The 16978-nt window shown below is 38.0% G+C and overlaps 1 protein-coding gene across 2 annotated transcripts in view; it reads right to left on the reverse strand.

Moving 5' to 3' along the window:
• Positions 1-16978, reverse strand: part of cpne9 (copine family member IX) — a gene marked incomplete at its 5' end in the record, with an annotated part of 42545 nt that overhangs the window by 22182 nt on the left and 3385 nt on the right. For both annotated transcript variants that reach the window (XM_081385833.1, XM_081385832.1), the window contains 5 exons: positions 5886-5962; positions 6545-6584; positions 6697-6800; positions 9234-9280; positions 12412-12452. In XM_081385833.1, the coding sequence (XP_081241959.1) occupies positions 5886-5962; positions 6545-6584; positions 6697-6800; positions 9234-9280; positions 12412-12452 (309 nt within the window). The remainder of the gene's footprint in view (positions 1-5885; positions 5963-6544; positions 6585-6696; positions 6801-9233; positions 9281-12411; positions 12453-16978) is intronic.

Consider the following 16978-nt stretch of genomic DNA (forward strand, 5'->3'; position numbering starts at 1 on the left):
AATTGTAATTTTTAAAGGGACACTTCACCTATTTGCATTAAGCTTTGTATCGTTAGAAACATATCGTCATATTTTTGAATGGTCATGTATTATTCCCTAATTTTGCCCTGAGACGGGAGAAATACGGATTTCAGTGTTGCAGTTCCTGCTTATAATTTTGCGTCATTTTATGCAGGAAGTCCCATATCTCTGTAAAGGGGTTGAGACTACAAACACTCGTTCCTCATTTTTCCAGGGGGTGGGACCCACTCACACGATACAGACCTGTTACAGATCAGTGGGTAGGACTTGACTTGCAGAAACTAAAAGCAATATCCGCCATCTTGTTTGGAAGCTAAGCTAACAGGCGCTGTGGAGCCAGATGGGAAGTTACAACAATGGCGGAAGGTACTCAATATGATATGGAAGAAGAGGATTTCGAAAGTCTGATGCTCGAATCAGATGTTCGTGGCTTTATCTGATTCCGATTTTATTATCTGGAGGCAGAAGACCTGCCTGTCGCGGACGTGCACACACGCGGACTGAACATCCCGGTGCCATGCAATAATTCACCATTCCGAAAGAATTACAAACGAGGAGTAATTCACTAATGAGTTCGCCAACTAACTAGAAATTTTGTGTGAAATGAATTTCAAGCTCTGGTGGTAGCTAGCCTTGTAGACGGAAGAGTGATTTCTCTGATAGGCGGATACCTCATAGGCGGTGTTCTGGATTAGTGGGAGTTAGCTGTGCAATGTGGTGCATTGTGGGAGTTGTTGTCTTCCATACAAATGCACCCTAAAGTTACTTTCTGTCTTTCCTCAGTCAAGAAGGCACCAAATTCTAAATTTATGTTACATTTCGACTACATATATTACCCACTTTCAATAAAGATAATGTTCCCACAGGTGAAATGCTCCTTTAAGTGAACTATTTATTTACTCACAGTTATTGGTAGCACTTTACAATGAGGTCATTTATTAACATTAGTTCATGCATTAGTTAACATGAACTGACTATGAGCAATATATTTTATACAGCATTACTGAACTTTTAACTTAACTTATATTAACAGATACAACTTTTGAGTTTTGAAAATCGATATTTTCACTACAGAACAGATGTCTCCAGGTGTCAAAGTTTGTAGAGTACCAAAAATATAATTGTTTTCTGCGCAAAAATCCATTTCAGCTACTGATGTCTGTGATAGCCATCATCAGTACACTGACTGTGGTGTGTTTGGCAGTTTATCTGGACACACTTATACATCTCAGTGTAAGCCGGTGACAGCGCTGCTGCTATGATGAATGTCTCCAACACTGAGGGTATTTTCACAGAAAATGTCATGCTTTCTTTTTAGCTAATTAGAACCTCAGTTTGAGTATGAAATAGATTGATCGAGTGTGTATAAAAACACATGGGCGTAACATTTGGTAATTTGTTTTTCAGCAGTGACCAATGACAAATTACCCACCTTCTGATGGGGTAATTCTTCCTACCTGCGTGGCGAGACATATTTTTGGAGCTTATTTGAAATATTTTCAATACTCATACATAGCAAATAGATTGCATTCTGCGACAATTTAAAGCCCTGAGCCGAAATATTGACACCCAGTCCTGTTATTGTACACCATTTTACATTCTCTCATCTCAAATATTCCTGGACCAAAACCAGGTTGTCTATAAATATTTTGCTCAGCCTGACAGTATGGCTCTCTTCTATCCACGCACATTTTCTCCACAAATCCACCACGCTCACATGTGGAAATGAGGCCGGAGAAAAATCAAGCCTGAAGGGCCCCAAATGTGTGGCGGAGCCTCAAATACCCATCTCTGAGCATCCCGTGGCATCTCTTATCCTTAGGACTCCCTTGGCCTTATCTTGCGAAAACAGAGGGAATTAGATGTATTTGCCCAAATGCAGTGCTATGTAATTGAAAAGCCACTAGTCTTGGTGGGTTGCCATAGAAACCAGCAGGTAATAGAGTAGTACCTCTTCCTCCACACTTCCACCCCAGTGTGTTACAGTATCTGCCCACTAGCTCTTTAGAGAGACGGGCTGACCTACTAAAATATGCCTATTGCCGCCAACCTTTTTCCTAATCCGCTGCTCGCCGCTTGCACAGCACAGCAGAAAGCGTGACAGAAAGGCCAAAAGGAGATGGCCCATTTAGTGTTTTTTGCCCCATGCCGTGTCACCATCAGACGCATTTGCAAAAAGCTCGCTGTCTACCATGCTGTGATACAGAGCCGTTCTTCGAGGAAGAAAATCAGCTGTTAGAAAGGACTTACAAACTATTTTTCATGTCATTCAGGGATTTAGTCACACAGTCTAGCCATATCTTCAATATTTTTTATTTTGCTTGTTAAAGCGGCTTAAAAAAAGCTTATATTCCGATTATTAAGGAAAGGCATGGAAATTTCACATGTGAACACACTAATCACGTGTTTTTTCTTTCTTGTCATCCATTATTTTTGTTAAAGGTCCCATTGCATGGATTATTTTATTATTTTAGAATGTTTCCTGGGGTGCCCTTATAATGTTAGTATGTTTTTTAGATCAAAAGTTGTTATAATTTAGAAATAAAAGGCATATTTCCTAGCCTGATTTTAGCCTCTGATTTGAACACTCTGTTTGAAGACTCTGCGTGTCTGCTGTGAGACATCAGTGTAAACGCCCACTGCTGTGATTGGCTGACATGCTTACATATGAAATATCGAGCATTACATGTGGAACTCTCTCGAAAACCTTTACTTATTACAGCTATTATACGTTTTTACTATTATAGCTATCGAGATTAACGAATCGTGAGAAGTTTTGACTGTGTTTAGATCTATTCCCATCACATAAAAGGTTTCAGTGATGAGCATTGAGCAGATGAAAGCCTGTTGATCGCGTGAATGAAGATCTTATCATTGCAACGCAGTTTCTGCACTCTCACTAATGATTTCACCAATGCAAACATGAGGTAAGCACAGTAAGAGCTTCGTTGTGCAGTGTAACAGCATCATTGATTTCATAACAAGTTTTGGCAAGTGTCCAGATAAACTCGCGCTGTGTGATTGACAGCTTGGGCGATTGGAAAGGGACTGTTCTTTGATCACTTTCTGTATATATATTAATCACAGTTTAAGTAAGATTATTTTCATCCTTATAAGAGAAACGATGTGAAGTTGATCGTTTAGTCACTGGCTTGTCACTGGCTTGAACAATTACACATCAGAAATTCACATAACCCACTGGTTCTTCAGAGGCTCGGATGAAGGAACTAAAAAAATACTTTTGTGTTCATTTGTACATCCAAACACTGAGCAACTGCCATGCTTCGCTCGTTTGCAAGCCATGATGTCTCTTGAGGAAAAAACAATATCGCGCTGGCGCAGCTCATTTTCTCATGGGCGGGCCAAATTCTTTTTGCAGGCAAAGAAGAGAAAGGGAAGGTAACCTTTCCCCTTATGACAACATAAGTGGAAGATTTCTAGATTCGCCCGTCTGAGCTTTCATTTTCTCAAAAATACCCAGGGCTTGGTTTACACCCATCAAAATGTCTAGCCACTGGGGGACCATAGGCAGGCTAGGGAAACTCATATTAAGGTTAAAAAACCTCACAAAGTGACATTTTCATGCAATGGGACCTTTAACTAAAATTAAAACTTTTTACTGTTTTTTAAAACTGTTTTTTTAGGCAATTGAAATAAAGCTAATTTAATTTATATTAAATGAAAAACCTAAACTTTGAGTATAAATTATAAGTTGAAGTACTAAAATTACTTAAAGTCCCTGTAAAGGCAATTCTAAAAAAAAATTCTAAACACATTATAAATGTTAGAAATGTATTGCTAAATCATATTACAAAGACTGTGAACTGTGAAGTACTGAATTGTGGAGTTAGACCGTTAAACAGTTTTTCACCGTTGCTGTGTTCCGGATTTTTTGGGCGGGGCTAAAACGGGGGCTCGATGACGCACTGGAGCCCCTGAGCTCCTGGACACGCCCCTACTTGATGACGCACTGGAGCCCCTGATCTCTTCGACACGCCCCTACTTGATGACGCACTGAAGCCCATTCGCATCAGTTTGCAACTCAATCGCGAGTTACTGTCAGTACTATTAGTTAGTTACTACTACATCCTACAGTTTGCTAGCTAGCTATGCCTTCGTCACGGAAATGCGTATTACCTGGATGCGATCACGTACAAAACAGATCGGTGTCCTTATTTAAATTTCCGAAAAACTATCATATCAACAAGAGGTGGATTAATTTTGTGAAGAGCCACCTTGATGGAGAGCTAAGGATCACCGCCAAAACCCGCCTCTGTAGTGATCATTTTACACGGGATAGTTTTATAAACTTTCGTCGGAGACAACTGGGATTCATTGACTGATATTCCGCTGTTACTGGTGAATGTGGCCGAACCGACTATCTCCCGCCTCGGTCTTCATCCTCCCGTCGCGCCGACAACTGGTGCCATCGTCGGCAGTGCGTGCCCACCAATGAGTGTAAGTTGCCTTGTGTGCTTATGTTATAATTATAGTAGGTAAGCTGCTAGCAGCATCCTTGCGAGTGGGCGTGGTTTCAGCGCAGCCAGCGGACACGCCCCCAGCGTTTGAGAGCAGAGACTACTGCTCATTTTTTTAAGATTTTGATCGCTTATTTTATGTACTTGCCGGCTTTTTTTATCATTCAAATTTGGCTTGGTGGCTAATAACACATTTTTCTGTGGTGTGACAAACTCAGAACACATACTTAATTTTGACTTTACAGGGACTTTAAACTAAAACTGAAATAATATTTTCAGTCTTTTAAGACTGAAGATTTAATATTTAAATCTAAATCAAATTAAAATAAAAACTGCAAATCTAAAAATAAAATCCAATTTAAAACATTAATAAATATTATAATAGTTTATAAATAATGCAAAAATAACTATGATTTCATCAAATTCTGGATGAATGAATAGTTTAAAACCTTAAATTATGTGATTGTTATATTCTTAGAAAAAGGTAAATGTTAAATAGACAGATTTTAATGTGTGTGTGTGTGTGTGTGTGTGTGTGTGTGTGTGTGTGTGTGTGTGTGTGTGTGTGTGTGTGCATTTATATTTACCATAATTTAAAAAAATCTATATTATTTTGACAGTTAAAAAAATTAACAAAAAAATGAAAAAATAAAACAATTTAAACTATCAATAAATACTAAGTATATAAATTATGCTAAAATGACTGCATTTGAGAATTTTCTGAAAATTGCATGTAATTCACAAAATCATATATGATTCTGTAAAAATTAATGTGGTTCTTCCATGAGGCCAAATGCAAGCGCAAATCCCTTTGAAGGCAACATCCAGACATCCTATTTTGTGCTGCTGAAATAGATCATTGATGTGACCCAGATATGCTGGACAGTGGCAGCCTGTATCTTAGCATTAAAATGCCACAGTCTCTAGATACAGAGTGTCATCCTTCCTCAAGTCGTAGCTTAATTAGTTTCCCTTTTTAACCCCCCGCCAAAGCTTCGGGATCTATTCGGACGCAGAACTGCTCTGGATTGATATTGAAAGTTTGCTTTTGAGAGACCCCAAACAAGCACCTTGACCGCGGTTAAAAGCATCGATTTTCGAAGTGCCGTCAAAGAGCTGGAGACCGTAAAAGGGTTTTGATCCACAAGCTGCTCGAAAAAGATCAATTTATCAAGCCTTTTCTCTTATAATCATGGTGAGAGCACTTGCTATATAAATGAGCTCAGCTGGACCATGTGGGCTAGATGAACTTATGTCTTCCATGTGGTTAAATCTGTGGCCTGAATAGAGACCCAATAGGATTTGGAGAATTTTTTCAGTACTGTTTCCATGGTACTATTTCTTCTTCAACGTCGTTTCAAGGGTGAAAAATAATCAAAGACTTACGAAAGCACCCGCTCGAGTCTTGACCCAGTGGACCCAATAATCTCTCCTAGAGTGCAGAAAGTCTGGCCGAGGAAGGACTGTGAGAGACAAAACAATGAAGGTACATCACAGTTATGTGGGTTCCCTGCTCCACAGTCACAAATCAGCAGTGACAGTCCTGTCTGGAAAATCTCAGAAAGATGGTATGAGGACTCACCTTGGATACTGTATGTCACTGAGTATAAAGACAGGTGAGGCCTGGCTGATGAAACTCTAAGCAATGGAAGGGGTGAATCAATGACATGGAAATGCATACAAAAAAGCGAGCAAAAAAACCAACAAAAAAAACAGGACGAGACTTTGAGAACTACAACAGACTGTTTTTCATGCAGTTTTAAAGGACACAGAGGGTCTGGGCTTTGAACATGACAACACTTTCTTTTTCAAAGAATGAGAACTGAAAAACAAATCACATTCCCTTTGTAACTATTTCTGACATGACGGAAAACAAGCAATGGATAAATTACACTCATTTGCAGCTTGTACCTTCTGTTATCCATATCCATCGTAGCAGGAAAGAGATCAAATCAACAGAGTAAAACTAGCAGGAATTGCATCGTGGTTCTTGTCTATTCATTAGAATGCAGGAAACGGCATGTGAGACATTAAAGTTTGCTTACATGTTTTGAGATGTTTGAGCTTCTTGAATCCACATTGTATCTGTGTCAAATAACCAAAAGATTGAAAATGAACTGGAAGATAATTTCTAAGTATATTATCAAGGGATTTTTTTTCCGAAAGTAAGGGCAGAAAAGTTCCGTCATCCACTTACACGTCAAACCGAAGGTTCTGCTTTTCTTCGAAGAAGTAATCCAAGACAAACTTCCTTACAAAGTCTGGGTTGAGAGTGTTGTCAATCACTTCTGTTCGGCCAGACTAAACAAGAATAAAAGATGTGTCATTAGTTAAACATTTTTCATGGCAAGATAATGAAACAACATCTTTAGAATCAAGTATTGTCTATCTATAAAAAATTTCACCTTCCCAAGTACAAACATGTTTGTATGACCAGAAAGGTCATTCTCTACAAATTAGGTACAACAGGCCTTGAAGTCATTTTTACCACCCAAAATATTAGTTTTTAATATCAGAAGGTCAAACTAAATATTCTCATGTTTATTTTTATTTTTTGTGTGCAATATTTCCAACCCTGTTGCCAAAATGCCAATATGAATGCAGTTTAAAACCCTGAATTGTGTCATTTTTTTTATATTATTAGAAAAAAAAGTAAATGTTTAAAGAGTGCTTATTTTATGATGATAAAAAAAAACAGAATGGCTAACAGGGTTGATACATTTTAAGAATATCTTATTTTGAAAAAAGTAAGAAGAATGTATATTTTGCCATTTATAAACACCACTATTCCTCCATTGAAACATGATGGTTGAGATAAATAGAACAGAAAACCGTAAATGAAGTTAATATTATTCACTCATCTGCATGTAAAATCTGCACAGATGGAATCACTGATGTGCCAAAGCATAATAACAGTTGCTATGATCATATTTTCATGATCAGAAGCAAAATCAGCCCTCAGACTTCCCTTCTCTCCGCAGACTCAACAGCAGCCTGAGCTCTGCATGAATGTGGGGCAGGAATAGCAGCTCAGTGTGAGCTCGTACAGCTTCCTGCCAACGTACACATCCCTGAAGCAATCAGACAGTGATTCCCATTGGGCAGGAGTCCTCGGCGAAGCTCACCGACGGCACAGAGTAATGAACTATTGATTCCTAACTCAGATTCAGACCCAAGATCATGTTCTCAACACCCCAGACACATAATCCCACCTATCAACTTAGTATCCTCGCTTTCCATTATCTGCTCCTGGAGAAGTTCCTGGAGCCGATTGGTCCTTGACTAAAGGTTCAGTGACCGCTGGTCGCTGCATTATATGTTGAGGGGAGCAGGTTGTTTATAATGCAGTTGCTATGCTTGCTTTTGGAGGTCGGCTACTTGTAATGTGAGTGGGCACTTGAGTGTTGATATGCATGCGGAGAAAGCCACTGGTCCAGATACACGCTAGCTATTTAAAAGTACAGTGAATATTTCATGATGCCATCTGGAGAGCGAGACATCTCTAGAGAAGTCCAGAGCGCTCACTGCATTCCTCGAGTTTTCAATGGCAAACTGTTTTTTTTTAGACTGGCGATTCTTTGAACAATTCGTAGTTGCGTTTACAATTCTGCCGAAAGGGTCGTCTTAGGATGATTTTAAAACACTGAGAAGCAATCTAAAAATCACATTGAACTGTACAGAACAAGAATTGTGCAGTCATTTTTTTTATCATTATTTTATAACAACTTCTTTGCAACTGTCCATTTAGCAAGGCATAATAATTTCTGTCATTTCTACTCCATTGTATGAGTTTTCAAACTTTATTATTTCCATTGAGTTGAATTTTCTTCTTTGGTAAATCCAAAGAGGTAAAAAAATACAATGAATTTCAATTTATTTATTTATTTTTTAAGCAGACTTAAGTGCTTATGGCTAATAAAACTATGTTAAAAAAATTCTCCCAGAATTAGATTATCATTCATATTTTTAAATGTTTTTTCTTATGCTGACCAAGGCTGCATTTATTTGATCAAAAAACTGCAATATTGTGAATTATTTTACTATTGTGAAATATTTTAAAATGCAATTTATTCCTGTGATGCAAAATCAGCATCATAAAAGTCTTCAGTGTCACATATTCCTTCAGAAATAATTCTAATATGCTGATTTGCTGCTAATGAAGCATTCTTATTATTATGTAGAAAACAGTTGTGCTGCTTAATATGTTTGTGGAAACCATAATACTGTTTTTTAAGGATTCTTTGATTAATAGAAAGTTCAAAATAAAAGTATTTATTTTAAATAGAAATCTTTGTAACATTACAAATGTCTTTACTGTCACATTTGATCACTTTAAAGTGTCCTTGCTTTATAAATGTAAAATCCAATTTAGTAGATAGGCCTAGTAATATTGAATGTTCTAAAAGAAACAGTCTCATGATATTTATCTGGAAGGCAAATAATAGAATGCACTTCATAAAAAGAAAAGAAAAACAGAGCATCCACACAAGCGCAGATAAGAGGAGGATGGAGGAGAATATAGACTGGTAGACAACAAATCTGATAATAAAAAAAACATGGTGGATACAAAAGTCCAACAATGAATCACATCAATAAAACTGCAAATTGTGTCCTGATTGCAGCTTGTGTAGTCGTGGCCAATGGACCATGTTAATTGATAATACAGTTTTTCAAGAGGCTAAAACACAGCATGCTGTGCACTATGTTCTGTTCGTGTATAAAAAGCATACTAACCTCTCTCCACTCTTTAGTACCAATTCCTTGAACATACAACACAACCACTGTGAAGAGAAAATGGAAAAATAATGGTCAAACACAGAAAGAAACAATCAATAAATAGATAAAAACACTTGCAACCTGTGCACAGTCTGTTTCCTTAAGTGAAACTAATGGAGGTGCTTCACTGAGAGCTTCATCCTACCATCTAATTAGAAAATGGCTTGGAGAAGTGCCTACTTCATGGGATGTGACCAGTATGGAGTATTAGTCCCAAATCCAGGCCATTTAAGTGGAAGTGTGCAGGAGCAGGTGTGAGAATCTAATTCATCAATAACTTCACTGACTCATTCAAGAGGAGTCCAAACAGGAAATACCCTGACCAACAAACAGACTGCAGCTCTATGGGTGGTCATTTGAGTAGATGTCAGAAATGACTTGACGAAACACCATTCAGTCCAGCAAGATCTTGAGAAATACTAAAATGCCGCAAAAAAGGACTCATCCCTTGCTCTATAATCTGCTGAGAGACCTCATTCTCAGAGAAACTGTGTATGGATGGATGGACGGATGGATGGATAATAACCATACACATATAACTTCAGAAATGATGGTCTATTTATTTTGCATTACTAAATTAGGTCAAATAATGTAAACAAGTTCAGTATCCTGTTAATTATGTCAGATAACACTCATTCCACCCCAATGGATTTTTTTTCCCTGAGAATAGCCCTGGAATTTAATCACTCTGAAATAAGCCCAAAATAACATTTCTTGTTTTACATGATGCAAATGTTACTCAAAACAAGGCATTATAAATGCATCTCTCTGTTGCACTGAACAAGATTAGACTGACCACATTCATTATTTTCAACTCCTCGAAAAATCTGCAGTAACAACACTGGGGCGGCGATTTCACATAAATTACATGGAACAATCATCAGAGCACAAAAATCATTTCAGGAAGAATAGAGACACCTATTCAGGTATGACCTTTGCCAGATCAACCGAGGAACTGATTTAGAATAAATCTCAGTGCAAATTATGGCAACTCAGATGTCAGTCAAGCGTTTGATTGCTGTGAGCATTAGGGTGAAGGATTAATAAATGTTATAATTTGGGCTTCTCTGACTAAGGCAGGTTTAAAAAGGCAAGATGAAATAAGAGTTTTTTTTCTCCTTTTTTTAACTTTCCTTCCAAAGTAGTCTTTGATACATCTTGAAAAAGCAGAGGGGGCAAAAAAAAAGATATGTCCTCGGGGTACAACCCTTTCAGCAATGGCCTCACATACCAAATAGCCATGAATAACTGATCCGAAACCTTCACACTTGTTTTCAAGGCAAGAGAAAAATAATTCATGTGAATAGCATTCACAGCTACGCAATTGACATCAGTTGGGAAGAGAAAATGCTTTGTGTTCCTGCTCAGTGGTTGACCCTCTGAGAAAAAAAAAACCTCTGAATAATGCAATATTAAAATACGGCCACGTTTATATTATCATGCAGGACGACCATTTTATTACCCTTAAGAATAGTAAATACAACTCAGTCAGAATTATTATGTGCTCATTAGTCGATCAAGAAGGTCTAAATGAATATGTAAATGCAGAATTTTAAATGCTAGCTATATTAAAGCTTTTTGCACGCAGTCTTTTGAGCCGAATTTTAAATAAAATAGCTTCCTAAATACTGGACAGTAAACAATGTGTTCTGTCTATTATTTCTAAAAAATAGTACGAACACATTATATCGCAGTAATAAAACCATAATAAAAACCATAATTAAATCCAATTTTGTGTAAAGTTCCAATTTAATAATCATTCATGGAAGGGATTATATATATACACTGAACAAAATTATAAACGCAACACTTTTGTTTTTGCCCCCATTTTTCATGAGCTGAACTCAAAGTTCTAAGACTTTTTCTATGTACACAAAAGGCGTATTTCTCTCAAATATTGTTCACAAATCTGTCTAAATCTGTGTTAGTGAGCACTTCTCCTTTGCCGAGATAATCCATCCACCTCGCAGGTGTGGTATATCAAGATGCTGATTAGACAGTATGATTATTGCACAGGTGTGCCTTAGGCTGGCCAAAATAAAAGGCCACTCTAAACAGCATCTGAAATCGAATACTTCACTACTATATAATATGCGAAAAAACAGTATGCCAAAAGAGTAGTATGTCTGGAATACACAGTATTCGAAAAAAGTAGGCAAAAAGTACCCGGATGACCTACTAGTTCTGCCGTAATTCTGGAGTGCGCATTCATGGGCTGCGTCCGAAAACTTAAAAACGCTTTGAGTCATGTTAGCTTCACTTCCTGTCTCCTAAGATACCTTCATCTGATCGATTTTTTAGTGCAGGATAGTTGTATCCTTCGCTGCCTTTGATATCCCACAATCCTGTGCATTCCATTCAGTGACAGTTGAGCTAGAAAAATAAAGATGGTATCTGAAATGTCTTCAGATGTCATTTCTAGCGAAAAATTATTATTTTAGTAATTCAATATTTGCTTAGTTATCGCCAAAGCGCGCTCTATTTTACTGTAGATCATATTAAACTGTTAAGCTGCATCAGAAGTCCGTCCAAAATCAATTTAGCAGGTACCTTTGAGCGCAAACGCTGCCTACAAAGTCATAGTCAGCTGCCTAAGTTTTCGAATGCAGCCATGGACACATTACTATCCCATGAGGCCACGAGAGAGGATTTACGAATGGCAGTGAAGCGACGCAACTGACGCTGTAGGTCACGTGACAGTAACAACATGGCAGAAGTAGTACGCCCGAATTTAATTCATACTATCAATATTCATATTAAATAGAACATACTTTTTTAGCGGCAAGCAAATTCTAATTCAAATGCAGCACCTACTCAGACAGTATGCGATTTCAGACACACCAGTAGTTTCAGTTCATCACACTGGAAATGGAAGCGTTTTGCATTGTGAAACACCGTAACCTATAGCGCTCTTTGTTGTATGCATACATTTTTTGGCAAAAGTAATAGGTTATACCAGGTATTCCATGCATACATAGACCCTCCCTTTGAAGAAATCAGGACAGAAGTGGTTGAAAGTGGACAAAAGAGACGGATTAAAACACCAGGTATAAACAGGAATGTGTCTCCCTCGTCTACTTGTGATCAGATCGACCAAAACGCATCTTCATAAACAAGGCCTAAGATCAAGACTCACCTGGTGCTGACCTTGAGAATGTGTCGACATCCAGCAAACTCCTGGAGAAACAGAAAAACAGAGATGCTAAAGCACAAAACAGACAACAAAATAATTGCTGGCAATAAAAAGCCAAGAAAACCAATCTAGATGATCATTTTTGCACTGTTGTATTGAACAGATGGTTGCACAGAAACAAAAGCAGCTTCTATGTTTGTCTTATATGAACAAAGAGACTCATTGATGCTCAGGTCAGAGCAGGCTTGAATTTTCTCCTGCCGAACATCAATAATGAAGGTCTTGAACATCAAAATGAGTCAACAATAAAATCAAAATTGACCCCTATTTACTTTATTATTCTTTTTAAGAATACAGTTTCCTTGTGTTCATTGAGTGGAAAACATGTATTGAGTGTTTAACCACATTTTTAATTGACATGATTATGATGGTTAATAAGTAAATAAATAACACTTTTAAGACATTTTGGAGATAATGCATTATCATCAACATACATAACGAATGATAAATGATTTTTTTGTCAGCAATATCTTACCCTTGCTTTTTTAATGCATGTTCCTGGTCATGCATGATTCACCAAAATGTAATAACTTGCTCTTCCTCTAAAATGACTTTGCTTTACAGATAAATTCATGAATTTCTTACTTTAACCACTTGACTTCATTCTAGTACATAACAGCCAGCTTTCACAATCTTATCAATTCTCACATGATAAAATCAAGTCTCATCCTACATTTTTCACATTGCGTATCTTGTTTTAATTCAAAATGCAGAACACTACAGAAGTTAAATGGGTTGTGAAAAGCATTTCACATTGACCTTATCTCTGTAAACTAAAAGATATTTCAACAAGGACTAGGCCTATTGATTTAAAGTAATGTTTCATAACTTCTCCGATGGCAACAACATCTATTTAAGGTTTGAGTTTCCATCCATCAGTCTGTTATTGGTCTCTGACGGTGCATTTAAATTTAAAGACCAGACTGTTTTAAGACAGGCATGATGGATGACCAGTAACAGGAACCCATAGATATTCTCTCAAAGGAGAATTGTGTTTGTGGAATTAATAGATAGAGGAATAGAAGAAAAGGCTAGGGAAGTACAGCAGAGAGCACATTAATCCATCCGACCGAGCAGAGAATCGATTCCATCTCTAGTCTGCAGGATGCGGCTCTGAGCAACAGGAGGTATTGCCTGACATCTGGTGTGACGCCAGCTGTGACGTTTTAAGCCCGAATAAACGGGTCCTGAAGCTCTGGCATCTCAACAGGGAGCGCTTTCACGTGTGCCATACTGAGGGGGATCCCTTGACATACCGTGTGGCTTGGGTTATTGGGTTTTAGGTGATGACCTTGACCAGAATAAAACCGGAATAAACATACTTCTTTAGGGTTGGGCATTTTAGTCGACAGTCTCAACACACAACACATTAGTTGAACACATGAACTTTATTACTGGATGGAATACAATCACCAAGAAATTCAGCAACCTCCAAATCAGGTTATGATGATCAGCTGATACATAATTCAAAGTTTGACACACTCAAAAAGAGCCCGGTAGACCTATATCTGTATCCTGCTCACTTGTTTTAAACAAGACATCATGAAAACTTCACTCAAAGGAAAACAGACTGACAGTACAGTAAAGCATTTTCCTTTCTGATGCTGCCAGGTTTGAGTCATACATTCAATTAAATATACAGTGAAAATGGTTTCCTCTGCTTCTCGGAATATGATCTCAAAGATTTACAAGCTTACAAGTTTACAAATTTACAAGGAATTTACAAGCTTTCCCTGACAAACGCAACAGATCCTTTAAGATCTCCGGGTCTGAGAGTCTTCAACACATTCCCTCTGGTTTCCATCCAGACTTTCCCTTATCGAGTGACACAACGGCATCTGGTGCAATCTGTGTTGACAGTGACAAACAACCTTGATGAATTGGCTTCCCTTGTGAACAGCTTACACAATTTGCCAGCATTATGCAGTGACAGAAAGACACTCTTTCACTAACTTGTTGCTGTGCAGTGTGGTATCCGTTTTGAATGCTTGTAAGCGACTTCATAAAAGATTAAAGTTTCCCTTTGGAGTTTTGCATATGGGTAACTAACTACTCAAAGCCATCCAAAATCTAATTGCTGGTTGCTTTCCATGGTAATTCCAAGATAGAAGCACAGTTAGTATGCATAACATTAATTAAACATGGACCATGTATGTGGACACCAAAAACAAAGGGTTAAGTGATGCTAAAATTCACAGGGTGCGGGATATGCCTACATTTTTAGGCAGCGGCTATTTGCACTAAGTGTAAATAGCAACTAGATAGTGGAAATAGCATATTTTCTTAATGATAAATGCTATTTACACGAAGTACAAATAGCGATAGATTCTATTCACATGGTGTAAAAACAGCAGTATTTTCTTTGCAATAGGCTAAGTGTAAATAGTAGTTAGATGCTATTTATACTTATAAATAGTGGCAGATAGCCTACTATTTGCACTTCAATTTTGTTGTACATTAACGGTGTGCAATAATAACTTAGAGTGTAAATTATTATATTTATTACAATTATTAAATTGATGCCGCCTTTTTGGGACAATACAGCCCTCCCTACACCTACCCCTAACAAATAAACACTTTATTATTAAACACACGTTAGACACTTTATTTCCACTTTTCAAATATTTTCTTCATTTTTATTGAAAATAAATGCCTTTCTGATCTGATATGTATGGAGCCCCGCACAAAACATGCACGAAAAAAAGTAAATCGTGCGCACTATTTACTATTTTGTTCCCTCGATTTGCTAAATTGTGCACACGATTTACTATTTTGTTCCCTCGATTTATAAATCGTGCGCACGATATATAGCAAACTAAGGGAACGAAATAGTGAATTATGCGCACAATTTAAATCGAGGGAACGAAATAGTAAATCGTGTGCACGATTTAGTAAATCAAGGGAACGAATTAGTAAATCGTCCGCACAATTTAGCAAATCGAGGGAATGAAATAGTAAATAGTGTGTACGATTTAGTAAATCAAGGGAACGAATTAGTAAATCATCCGCACAATTTAGCAAATCGAGGGAACGAAATAGTAAATTGCATGATTTAGCCTACTATTTTTTCCTGCATGTCATGTGCGGATATGATGGGAAAAGGAGAAGAGCAAGAAAAAAAGAAAAAAAAGCGTCTTCCATAATTTTGTCTTCCACCAGTGGGTGAAGTTAGTGTAAATAGCCTCTGCCAACAAGGTGGGCTATTTGCACTTAGTGTAAATAGACACTCTGAAATTTTTATGAGTGGGCCTTCTCTTTCTCAAGTGTTTTGAGGTCATCGCAAAAAGTATTTTAATTGATAGTCCACCCTAGCCTAGAAATCTAGATGCACCCTAGCAGCAGCAAAATTTATTTTGCGTCCAGGGTAGTCTAGCTACTCTCCGTTGACTTTCGAGCTGGAAAAACCAAACTCTGGTCAGGCCAATCACATCGTGTATAGAGTCGGTGGGCGGGCTTAACATAATGACGACAGAGTTGTGACGGTTCCGTGTGAATTCCCTGCTACTTGAAAACAAATAATGGCTGATGACGAACAACGGTCTTTCGAATCAGCTTTGGCCGTGACTCTGGAGGAATTGGAGTTAAAGGGTTAGTTCACCCAAAAATGAAAATTCTGTCAGTAATTACTCACCCTCATGTTGTTCCAACCGCGTAAGACCTTCGTTCATCTTCGGAACACAAATTAAGATATTTTTGATTAAATCTGAGCCATGTCTCACTCCTCCATAGGCTGCTATGTGACCGAAACTTGCTGGCCCAGAAAAGTTATTAAAGAGATCGTTAATATAGTCCAAGTGACTCCAGTGGCTCAATCTTAAGTATATCAAGCGACGAGAATAATTTTTGTGCGCAAAAACAAACAAAAATAACGACTTTATTCCACTTTTCATTTCCTTCTCTCTGGGCCTCGTAGTGTTTTTGCGCTGCGCGTCTGTGTTGCACGTCATCACGCATCACACACATGACCGGCGTCGGCCAATAGTGAGCCTACGTGGTGACGTGTAACACAGACGCGCTGCGCAAAAACACTACGCGAACCAACTAGAGGTCCAGAGAGAAGGAAATGAATAGTGGAATAAAGTCGTTATTTTTGTTTGTTTTTGCGCACAAAAAGTATTCTCGTCGCTTGATATACTTAAAGGGACACTTCACCCATTTGCATTAAGCTTTGCATTGTTAGAAACCCAGTCATACTATTGAATGGTCGTGCAACACTCTCTCATTTTCCCCTGAGACGGGAGAAATCTGTTATTTACCTCTTACACTTCCTCCTACAATGACGCAAAAATCGTCATTTTGCGTCATTGTAGGAGGAAGTGTTAGAGGGGGGGATTTCTGTTAAGACTACAGACACTAGTTTCTCATCTTTCCCAGGGTGGGGCGCGCTCACGCTACAGACCTATTACAGATCAGTGGGTGGGACTTTACTCTCTGAAACTAAAAGCAATATCCTCCATCTTGTTTGAAGCTAAGCTAACAGGCGCTGTGGAGACAGATGTAAAGTTATGAC

Source organism: Scardinius erythrophthalmus, assembly GCF_964197995.2.
Source record: "Scardinius erythrophthalmus genome assembly, chromosome: 15".
In the NCBI taxonomy this organism is placed as follows: Eukaryota; Metazoa; Chordata; class Actinopteri; order Cypriniformes; family Leuciscidae; genus Scardinius; species Scardinius erythrophthalmus.